The sequence below is a fragment of the Manis javanica genome, chromosome 2 (genome assembly GCF_040802235.1).
Source record: "Manis javanica isolate MJ-LG chromosome 2, MJ_LKY, whole genome shotgun sequence".
In the NCBI taxonomy this organism is placed as follows: Eukaryota; Metazoa; Chordata; class Mammalia; order Pholidota; family Manidae; genus Manis; species Manis javanica.
This window is the reverse complement of record NC_133157.1, coordinates 137,905,621-137,917,930: the sequence shown is the minus strand read 5'-3', so window position 1 is coordinate 137,917,930 and position 12,310 is coordinate 137,905,621. Positions and strand designations below refer to the sequence as shown.

General features: G+C 34.8%; 1 protein-coding gene across 1 annotated transcript in view; it reads right to left on the bottom strand.

Annotated features, from left to right (window-relative positions):
* Positions 1 to 269: 269 nt before the first annotated feature.
* Positions 270 to 12,310, bottom strand: part of SNTG1 (syntrophin gamma 1) — an 832,887-nt gene continuing 820,846 nt past the window's right edge. Inside the window, exon 19 of the mRNA XM_073229494.1 lies at positions 270 to 4,086. Coding sequence (XP_073085595.1) covers positions 3,928 to 4,086 — 159 coding nt within the window. The 3' untranslated portion in view covers positions 270 to 3,927. The remainder of the gene's footprint in view (positions 4,087 to 12,310) is intronic.

Sequence of the window (12,310 nt, the reverse complement as noted above, 5' to 3'; positions counted from 1 at the left end):
CTTGTGATTACAGTTAATCTCTTAGGGTTATAATTGAAAGATATGTGAAACTTACAGATCAAACCCAGAAATGAGAACACAAATGTAGTAAAAAGTATTTGTTTTTATTTTCCAGTATGCTTCATTAAAAAAGGTACAGTTTTATTAGTAGTACATGAATGAACTTAAAGATCAAAGTGACAAGTTTTTGTCACAGATATTAATTTACAATTTACAAACACCCACCAAAACAATTAAAAATGAAATAAATATATTTACATTTCATGTTTCTTGTATTTTCATTGCATTTTTAATATATATAAAATATATAACATTTATAATATTGTATTTATCTTCAAAAGAAACTTCAAATGTGCAAATAAGTGAATTATGATTTGAAAATATTAATGAATAAGAATAAACCATAAGCAAGAATTTTAGAGGTATGGATAAAGCAATTCCTTAAGAAGAGCTCATGTATATAGCGGTATTAAGTGTAGTAAAATGTTATTAATATCGGAACATATACACTTACCTTAAAAACTTAAGCACAAGATTATCCTTGTGATTTTAAAGCTTCTCCACACTGCTGATTTCTAGCAGTAATTCTAAATAATTGTTAGGATTATTATTTTTCCACAGCAATAAATCAAGCTTCTCTCATATCCAACATTGAATGTAGACAGTTTATAAACAAGCTTTGTTGTTGTGAGAGAAATGTCACTTTATAAATTAATGCACCCAGAGGAAAATTTATTTGCTTACATGGTTAATGTGAATTTGACCTTTTTTTTCCAAGAAATTACTTTCTTTCTTGCTGAGTGACAGTTTTGCAAGCACAGGCTTTAAAGCTATAAGTTGGTATATGCCTGAAAAATGGGCAAGAAATGATTAGCTGACTATTCTCTCTTAGAAATAGTGTTGGATGATAAATGTTGGAGTACACACTACACTTACATTATCTATTAAATTATTTAAAAATACTTATTGCAACATAAATTAAAAATGCCCCTCTTTAATATACTTCAATTAAATTAATTGTTTTTTTTTGTCAGGCAAAATACATTATTGTAGTAGTTAGGAAAGATTTCAAATGATTTTTGAACTCTGTTTTCTGACCTAAGTACCTATATATAATATTCCCTTTGAGCTTGCACCATGTACACTGCAGTGAATCATGTCAATACATACATATATATGTATGTGTACATATATATATGCATACATATATACGTGTAATGTATACACACACACACACACATACACACACATATGATATACCAAGGCACTAGAGGGTTAACATAATCAAGCATTCTGTTCTTAAAATGTGCTCTATACAAACTAGAATTTGATGAGTAAATCTCATGCATCTAAATCTAAATTACATGAGAAATAGAGATTTATCTTGTTTTTTTGTTCATTTCTAAATTTTCTCAAGTTGTCCAAATTATAACAGATGACAGTGGCTAATCATGGCATGCAAAATGAAATGTGAAATGCTATTCACTAGCTGATGAAAACTAGAAGAATATTAATTTTCTAATAGGTGTTTACTCCACTAATTGTTAGGCCTGTTGATATTTTAACAGTAGTATCAAAAATAAACACCATGTGGTATTATCACAAATTTTAATTCAAGCTATAATTTACAAAGTAAATTTAAATTACATTAAGCATATATATTTGAAATATATTCTCCTAATATAATTTGTGGTTAATGTTTTACTTTATATATACATATATGTATATGTGTGTGTGTGTGTGTATGTGCATGTGTGCACAAGGATATATATACCCATATGTGCCTCATGTGTACCATCTTTTCTTCATCATAGACATAATAAGCACAGGCTAGAAGATCTTTATGATATAACAAAAAAGATATTTAATTAAATTGTCTTTTTGTTTTTAATATCCAGCTTTTACAAAATCTGACTTTTAAATGATTACATTACGCTTATATAAAGTTTTAAAACTTTTTTTTTGGCTAACTAGGCCATTTCCTGTTGTCTGTAGACCAGATTATCCCACTGTGGACAGAGAGATGTTACCCCAGTGTGGGGCACAATGAGGTATAGCTCCAGTTAGTAGCAGATAATGAACTGGCTACAACTGCTTAAAATCCTAAGGGAGATCTTCCCTCTACTCTTTTAAGTTCAGTCGTGTCCAACTGAAGCCTGCTTTTAGTAGTCTTCTAATTTTAGAATGATTGTTGTGTTTGACCAATACATAGTGAGCAATAATTCTAGTGTTAACCAAATTGTGGATATGTATTTAGTTTTAGGATCAAAATAAATTATATTAAAACTGTTTTTTGTCCAATTTGCCACAGTTCTTTTAGTAAGGTGTCCTAGATATAACTTAACACTTATCCAGATACAATTATAATCCTTCACTTTTTCTTTTCAATATAATGTGCTTAAAAATTAATCAGATGTAAAATGAATAACACAATAATTATAGAAATGTTAATTTTTTAATTTTAATGATCATGTGCTCTTTTTATAAGTACTTTTGTTTCCTTCTTGAGTGACTATTTTTCTCCTATTTAAAAAATATAAAATAAAACCAAGTATTGATGCTTGGTCTTCTTCACAAGGAAATATCCAATTTGATTTAGTTTAGTTTGATTAATTTCAGAGAACATGTGTTAATACAAAGTAATTTTTATCTTTTAATAGGCAACTTGTTATTTAAAAGCAGCTCTCAGTAGTGTGGTAGTGAAGGACAGAGAATATTTCCACATTACACAAATAGTTATGAAATATCTGGGATCTGAACTATGTACACATACTTCCGATGCCTTTGAATTTCCAGCCTTTCACATTTACACTCCTAAGACAAGATATCTAAAATAACCTTAATAATTTGGCATTACATAATAACTTTTATGACACGGTAAGTTAGAAATTTTAAATTATATTTTCATATCTCACCTTATTTTCTCATAAAATATTACTAAAATGAAAACATTTCATTTACCTAACATAAGTAATAGTTTTGAGACTCCTTTCCAGGGACATTTCAGTCCAGGATTAACTGGTAGGGTTGGGATTACAAAGAATTATTTCTCATACTGCATTTATTGACATTATTTTCTTTATAGAAGTTTTTAGGGTCACTGAAGTTTATGAAACTTTAATTTGATAACAAACCCTGTTAGGTAACATAGAAATTTCCCTAAATGAAGGACAGAACAAAACATACATGAACGTTTCTTTCATTCATAATTAAATTAACACATTTTGGCATCTGTGTTTAACACTGGCAATGAGTAAATTATTTAGTAACAGTGATCCAAGGGAGAAATAGCCCATTTCACACTGTGTCTATCATAGGTCAATGTAATTATTATTTTGTAAATCTAAGGAATATTTTACAATAAGATAAACCAAGCTGGAGTGCCAGTGTCAAATCATGGAAAGAGAATACAGGGGGAAATCTACATGAGCAAATGAAAATGCATTCTTCTTTGATGAGATTTTTTGCATGCTAGTCCCCTTGATGCCATATGGTTTTTGCCTCCTTTATGTCACTTATACAATGATAGGGCATTAGTTCATGATCTGGCCCAACATGTATTTGGCATACAAAATAATCTAAATACAGAAATAACCATTTAACTGGTATTTTTATTTATAGGTAGCTTATAATTTTTATAGTATGTACATACTTCAAATCATTCTTTTGCCTCCACTTTAGATGAATGCAGGATACTGGTACAAATCAACTGAGCAAGAACATGCTGGTTCTGTTCATTTGGAATTATTCACAGCTGCCTTACAAAATAGAAATGCTTTTATGATCCCTTATGATAGTTCTCTCTGCTGAAATTTCAGTTTGACTTTACTGTTGATGTGGTGGTATCATTGTTTTTCTGAAGTCCATAGTAATGATATGTTTATTCTGTTTATACAGTTATGGCAAGTGGTGATGCACAGCCCTATGTCAAGTCGTGTATTTTCCTTTGCTTGTGGTAGCAGACGCAGCAGAAGCAGAAACAGCAGCCTGATTGCCTAAAAAGAGAGGGTCCAGACAAGCCACTTTGGCTGCAAAGAATGAATGAATGCAATGAAGAACAGCAAATAGATTTGAAAATTCCAGCTCCTGAAAAGGAAAGAGGCATGGGTCAAGCAAAATAACAATTTCCTTTCAGAAAACTGATAATAACTAGACAACTTGGCAATAGATAGACTTATTTTTCAAGTACAATAAACTTTACTAGAATGAATTACAGTTAATATATAGAACAGGTAGGGTTTTTTCTGTTCAATATGTAGATTTCATATGAATTGCAGATTTACTTCAAAACATTGTGGCCTAAGAGCTGAAAGGACTAAGCATTCTTATCATCTATAAAAACTATTTCAGTATTGATAAATGTTGCATAGAAATACACTTGGCCATATTAAAATGTTATTTTTGATAAAGTATAAGAGAAACATTAGAGTAGCTTCAAAAGTATTTTATCTCTTTACACATACTTCAAATGATAAATGGGTTCAAATAGTTAAAAGATATTCTTTATTATTCTCTACAGTAAGTTACTATTTGTCATAGGACACTGAATATGAAATACTAAAAGCAAGAGAATAAGAATGTTTATGATGGTAATAACCAAATGCTTCAGTTCCAAAACATAATACATGAATTAATTTTAAATTTAAGGAACTTAAATTATTGCACTGGATTATTTAAATTGTTGTACTTGATTCTCAAAAAATTTCAACTAGGACACACTAATGTTTGGATTTTTAGAAATAGGTTTCCCATTTAGATACTTAAGGAAATTTGCAGCTCAAACACAAGTGGCAATCCAATGATATATATTGTAATGAAATAGAAAAATTCCTTCAAGCCACAAATGATGCCAGACTAGCTGTAAAATCCTGAGGTGAGCTCAGGATAGATTTTAAAAGCTGACATCATAAATATTTTATGGAAAGCTTCAAGTCTTGTAAAAATGTTTTAATTCCAACAGCGTCGAGAGATGAAAAAGTACATATATTTATGAAAACTAGATGATAAGCTTATCACAAAGATGATAACTACAGGGTGATAAACTAAATCAAATTATTGACAGAATTGTTGCTCTATATTGCATATTTGTAATAAAAGGTGAAGAATTACAATTGATGTGTATATTACTGATCTGTTTGCAATTTATACTATGTGGTAATGGAAAATAATACAAAGTATCCATTCAATTAGGTCATCTTAGGTCATCTTGTAATATCTGTAATGGGCTAGAGAACTATTTAAAGAAAATAATTCACGTTAGAAGTATTTTCATTCAATAGAAGTGCAATAAAGCACAACATAGATTCACTGTTCTGTACATCACATATAAAAGTAACTGTGCTGTCTCAGTAATTCCCTTCAAAACTTCAGTATTTCATAATCAGTTTCCTACAGCAATGTTGACTTGTTCTGGAAAACAGCAAAGACTTGATTTACTTATTCTAATTTCCTCAGTGCTCCCATTTATAAATGATTTTAGTTACTTCATCATAATTATTTCACAAACCACTTCAGTAGCACTATGATGTGTTATTGGTCAACAAACAGGCTTCACCATTCCTTGTGCAGCAAGTCTATATTACCTGCAAATTTTGAATACTTTCTAAGTGAGCCCACATTAACCCCATCACATATGAAAAGAGTGGGGAAGATTTGGAAAGTGTGAGATGGACTTGTATACTGTTAAACATTAAAAAGCAACAAAAACATGCAATTCACTCCTGAAGAAAGGGAGAATATTGCTAAATGTTGCAAATGTGCAATAATATAACAAATAACTTTTTTTCAAAAATAGTTCCATCATTTCTTTATTAAATTGGAATTCATGTATTAGCTATCAAAAATAAATATCTAAACATAAGGAAATTTTTGGAAAGATTAATATTTTCAATTATTTATACCTTGTCAATTTTATGTCAACTTTTTGGTATAAATTGTCACTTCAAAACATTTACACTTTTTTTTTCAGGGGAGCAAGTGTTAAGCAGGACATTATAGGTAAATAGAAAAAGCAGGAGTCAGAGATATGTTCAAGTCTCACCCTTGATTCCATTGTCAACTCATTTTTACTCCAACTTAGTGGTGACCTTTAGCAATAATATCCACTCTTTGGGCTTCAATTATCACTTCTATACACACTGACATCACTTTTCTCCTCATTTCTAATGTGAATCCTAGAACTTTATGTCCATCTACTTACTGAGCATTCATGATGATATCCACCAAGTTCTTTACAATCACCTTGTAATACAGCTCTTTGGAAACCCAAGAATCTCACCAAGTAAAAATGAAATTTAAAAAATTAAAAATTAAAAATCTCTTCAGGAAGCGGAGCCAAGATGGCGGCGTGAGTAGAGCAGTGGAAATCTCCTCCCAAAACCACATATATTTATGAAAATATAACAAAGACAACTCTTCCTAGAATAGAGATAAGAGGACACAGGACAACATCCAGACCACATCCAGACATGCGAGAACTCAGTGCCTCGCGAAGGGGGTAAGATACAAGCCCCAGCCTGGCGAGTCCTGAGCGCACCTCCCCCCAACTCCCTGCGGGAGGAGAGGAGTCAGAGCCGGGAGGGAGAAGGGAGCCCAGGACTGCTGAACACCCAGATACAGCCATTGGACCAGAGTACAGACATAGTGCATGTGTGGGGTCCTGGATACTAGGGAAACAGGGCAGCAAAGTCAGTGAGTGGGTCCCTGAAGCTGGCACCTGAGGACAAAGAAAAGCGTGTGGCTTTTTCTTTTTTAATGATTTGTTTAATTTTTTTGTTTGTTTTTGTTTTTGTTCTGTTTTGTTTTGTTTTGGAGGGTGCTTTTTGGAAGTCTTAAAGGGACAGGGTGGGACACTTAGTCCAGAGGCAGGGAATCTGGGGATCTCTGGACACTCTAACTCCTTGGGCAGCAGGGAGCATGGAGGCCCCTCACGGAGATAAACAGCCTCCCAGCAGCACCACTTCCAATGCAGCTCCACCATTTTGGAGCAGTGGCCAGAGACAGGCCACACGCACAGCAACAGCAGAGATAAAGTCCTTAGCATCTGCGCAGGAATCAGAAACCCTGTCTGCATGCAGCTGCCCAGCACAAGCCACTAGAGGTTGCTGTTCTCCCAAGAGAGGAAAGCCACAAACCAACTAGAAGGGAAGCTCTTCCAGCCATCACTCATCCCAGCTCTGCAAACTATTTCTATCATCATGAAAAGGCAAAATTACAGGCAAACCAAGATCACAGAGACAACACCAGAGAAGGAGACAGACCTAACCAGTCTTCCTGAAAAAGAATTCAAAATAAAAATCATGAACATGCTGATGGAGATGCAGAGAAAAATGCAAGAGCTAAGGGATGAAGTCCAGAGGGAGATCACAGATGCCAGGAAGATTACAGAAGTGAATCAAACTCTGGAAGGAAGTATAAGCAGAATGGATAAGATGCAAGAGCCATTGATGGAATAGAAACCAGAGAACAGGAATACATAGAAGCTGACATAGAGAGAGATAAAAGGATCTCCAGGAATGAAACAATATTAATAGGACTGTGTGACCAATCCAAAAGGAACAATATCTGTGTTATAGGGGTACCAGAAGAAGAAGAGAGAGAAAAAGGGATAGAAAGTGTCTTTGAAGAAATAATTGCTGAAAACATCCCCAAACTGGGGGAAGAAATAATAAAACAGACCATGGAAATACACAGAACTCCCAACAGAAAGGACCCAAGGAGAACAACACCAAGACACATAATAATTAAAATGGCAAAGACAAGGACAAGGAAAGAGTTTTAAAGGCAGCTAGAGAGAAAAAGGTCACCTATAAAGGAAAACCCATCAGGCTATCATCAGACATCTCAAAAGAAACCTTACAGGCCAGAAGAGAATGGCATGATATATTTAATGCAATGAAACAGAAGGGCCTCGAACCAAGGATACTGTATCTAGCATGATTATCATTTAAATATGATGGAGGGATTAAACAATTCCCAGACGCAAAAGCTGAGGGAATTTGCCTCCCACAAACCACCTCTACAGGGCATCCTACAGGGACTGCTCCAGATGGGAGCACTCCTGAAAGGAGCACAGAACAAACCACCCAATATATGAAGAATGGAGGAGGAGGAATAAGAAGGGAGAGAAGAAAAGAATCTCCAGACAGTGTATATAATGGCTCAATAAGTGAGCTAAGTTAGGCAGTAAGATACTAAAGAGGCTAACCTTGAACCTTTGGTAACCACGAATTAAAAGCCTGCAATGGCAATAAGTACATATCTTTCAATAGTCACCCTAAATGTAAATGGACTGAATGCACCAATCAAAAGACACAGAGTAATAGAATGGATAAAAAAACAAGACCCATCTATATGTTGCTTATAAGAAACTCACCTCAAACCCAAAGACATGCACAGACTAAAAGTTAAGGGATGGAAAAGCATATTTCAGGCAAACAACAGAGAGAAGAAAGCAGGGGTTGCAGTACTAATATCAGACAAAATAGACTTCAAAACAAAGAAAGTAACAAGAGATAAAGGACACTACATAATGATAAAGGGCTCAGTTCAACAAGAGGATATAACCATTCTAAATATATATGCACCCAACACAGGAGCACCAGCATATGTGAAAGAAATACTAGCAGAACTAAAGGTGGAAATCGACTGCAATGCACTCATTATAGGAGACCTCAACACACCACTCACCCCAAAGGATAGATCCACCCGGCAGAAAATAAGTAAGGACACGGAGGCACTGAACAACACACTAGAACAGATGGACCTAATAGATATGTATAGAACTCTACATCCAAAAGCAACAGGATATACATTCTTCTCAAGTACACATGGAATATTCTCCAGAATAGACCACATACTAGGCCACAAAAAGAGCCTCAGTAAATTCCAAAATATTAAAATTCTACCAACCAACCACAAGGTATAAAACTAGAAATAAATTCTACAAAGAAAACAAAAAAGCTCACAAATACATGTAGGCTTAACAACATGCTCCTAAATAATCAATGTATAAATGAACAAATTAAAATAGAGATCAAGGAATATATGGAAACAAATGACAACAATAGAAAGCCCCAACCTCTGTGGGACACAGTGAAAGCAGTCTTAAGAGGAAAGTATATAGCGATCCAGGTCCATTGAAGAAGGAAGAACAATACAAAATGAATAGTGTAGCATCATAATTATCGAAACTGGAAAAAGAAGAATAAATGAGGCCTAAAGTCAGCAGAAGGGGGAACATAATAACATCAGAGAAAAATAAACAAACTTGAGAAGAATAAAACAATAGCAAAAATCAATGAAACAAAGAGCTAGTTCTTTGAGAAAATAAGCAAAATAGATAAGCCTGTAGCCACATTTTTTAAGAGAAAAAGAATCAACACAAATCAACAGAATCAGAAAAGAGAACAGAAAAATCATGACAGACCCCACAGAAATACAAATTATTAAAGACTACTATGAAAACCTATACGCCAACAAACTGGAAAGCCTAGAAGAAATGGACAACTTCCTAGAAAAATACAACCTACCAAGATTGACCAAGAAGAAAAACAAAAGTTAAACAAACCAATTACGAGCAAAGAAATTGAAACAGTAATCAAAAAACTACCCAAGGACAAAACCCCTGGGCCGGACGGATTTACCTCGGAATTTTATCACACACACAGAGAAGACATAATACCCATTCTCCTTAAGGTTTTCCAAAAAATAGAAGAGGAGGGGATACTCCCGAACTCATTCTATGAAGCCAACATCACCCTAATACCGAAAACAGGCAAAGACCCCACCAAAAAAGAAAACTACAGACCAATATCCCTGATGAATGTAGATGCAAAAATACTCACTAAAATATTAGCAAACCGAATTCAAAAATATATCAAAAGGATCATACACCATGACCAAATGGGATTCATCCCAGGGATGCAAGGATGGTACAACATTCGAAAATCCACCAACATCATCCACCACATCAACAAAAAGAAAGACAAAAACCACATGATCATCTCCATAGGTGCTGAAAAAGCATTTGACAAAATTCAGCATCCATTCATGATAAAAACTCTCAGCAAAATGGGTATAGAGGGCAAGTACCTCAACATAATAAAGGCCATATATGATAAACCCACAGCCAACATTATATTGAACAGTGAGAAGCTGAAAGCGTTTCCTCTGAGATCAGGAACAAGACAGGGCTGCTCACTCTCCCCTCTGTTATTTAACATAGTACTGGAGGTCCTAGCCACGGCAATCAGACAAAACAAAGAAAAAAAAGGCATCCAGATTGGTAAAGAAGAAGTTGAACTGTCAGTATTTGCAGATGACATGATATTGTACATAAAAACCCTAAAGACTCCACTCCCAAACTACTAGAACTGATATCGGAATACAGCAAAGTTGCAGGATACAAAATTAACACACAGAAATCTGTGGCTTTCCTATATACTAACAATGAACCAATAGAAAGAGAAATCAGGAAAACAACTCTATTCACAGTTGCATAAAAAAGAATAAAATACCTAGGAAAAAACCTAACCAAAGAAGTGAACGACCTATACCCTGAAAACTACAAGTCACTCTTAAGAGAAATTAAAGGGGACACTAACAAATGGAAACTCATCCCATGCTCATGGCTAGGAAGAATTAATATCGTCAAAATGGCCATCCTGCCCAAAGCAATATACAGATTTGATGCAATCCTTATCAAATTACCAGCAACATTCTTCAATGAACTGGAACAAATAATTCAAAAATTCATATGGAAACACCAAAGACCCAGAATAGCCACGCAATCCTGAGAAATAAGAATAAAGTAGGGGGGATCTCAGTCCCCAATTTCAAGCTCTACTACAAAGCCATAGTAATCAAGACAATTTGGTACTGGCACAAGAACAGAGCCACAGATCAGTGGAAGAGATTAGAGACTCCAGACATTAACCCAAACATATATGGTCAATTAATATTTGATAAAGGAGCCATGGACATACAATAGGGAAATGACAGTCTCTTCAACAGATGGTGCTGGCAAAACTGGACAGCTACATGTAGGAGAATGAAACTGGACCATTGTCTAACCCCATACACAAAAGTAAATTCAAAATGGATCAAAGACCTGAATGTAAGTCATGAAACCATAAAACTCTTAGAAAAAAAACATAGGCAAAAATCTCTTAGACATAAACATGAGTGACCTCTTCTTGAACATATCTACCCGGGCAAGGAAAACAACAGCAAAAATGAACAAGTGGGACTATATTAAGCTGAGAAGCTTCTGTACAGCAAAAGACACCATCAATAGAACAAAAAGTTACCCTACAGTATGGGAGAATATACTGCAAATGACAGATCCGATAAAGGCTTGATGTCCAAAATATATAAAGAGCTCACCCACCTCAACAAACAAAAAACAAATAATTGAATTAAAAAATGGGCAGAGGAACTGAACAGACAGTTCTCCAAAAAAGAAATGCAGATGGCCAACAGACATATGAAAAGATGCTCCACATCGCTAATTATCAGAGAAATGCAAATTAAAACCACTATGAGGTATCACCTCACATCAGTAAGAATGGCTACCATCCAAAAGACAAACAACAACATATGTTGGCGAGGTTGTGGAGAAAGGGGAACCCTCCTTCACTGCTGGTGGGAATGTAAATTAGTTCAACCATTGTGGAAAGCAGTATGGAGGCTCCTCAAAAAACTCAAAATAGAAATACCATTTGACCCAGGAATTCCACTCCTAGGAATTTATCCTAAGAATGCAGCAGCCCAGTTTGAAAAAGATAGATGCACCTGTATGTTTATCGCAGCACTATTTACAACAGCCAAGAAATGGAAGCAACCTAAGTGTTCATTAGCAGATTAATGGATAAAGAAGATGTGGTACATATACACAATGGAATATTATTCAGCCATAAGAAGAAAACTTATCCTCCCATTTGCAACAACATGGATGGAGCTAGAGCGTATTATGCTCAGTGAAATAAGCCAAACGGAGAAAGAGAAATTCCAAATGATTTCACTCATCTGTGGAGTATAAGAACAAAGGTAAAACTGAAGGAACAAAACAGTAGCTGAATCACAGAATCCAAGAATGGACTAACAGGTACCAAAGTGAAAGGAACTGGGGAGGATGGGTGGGTAGGGAGGGATAAGGGGTGGAAGAAAAAGGGGGTATTGTGATTTGCATGCATAATGGGGGGGTGGGTGAAAGGGGAGGGCTGTACAACACAGAGAAGACAAGTAGTGTTTCTACATTTTGCTATGCTGATGGACAGTGACCGTAAAGGGGTTTGTGGGGGGGACGAGG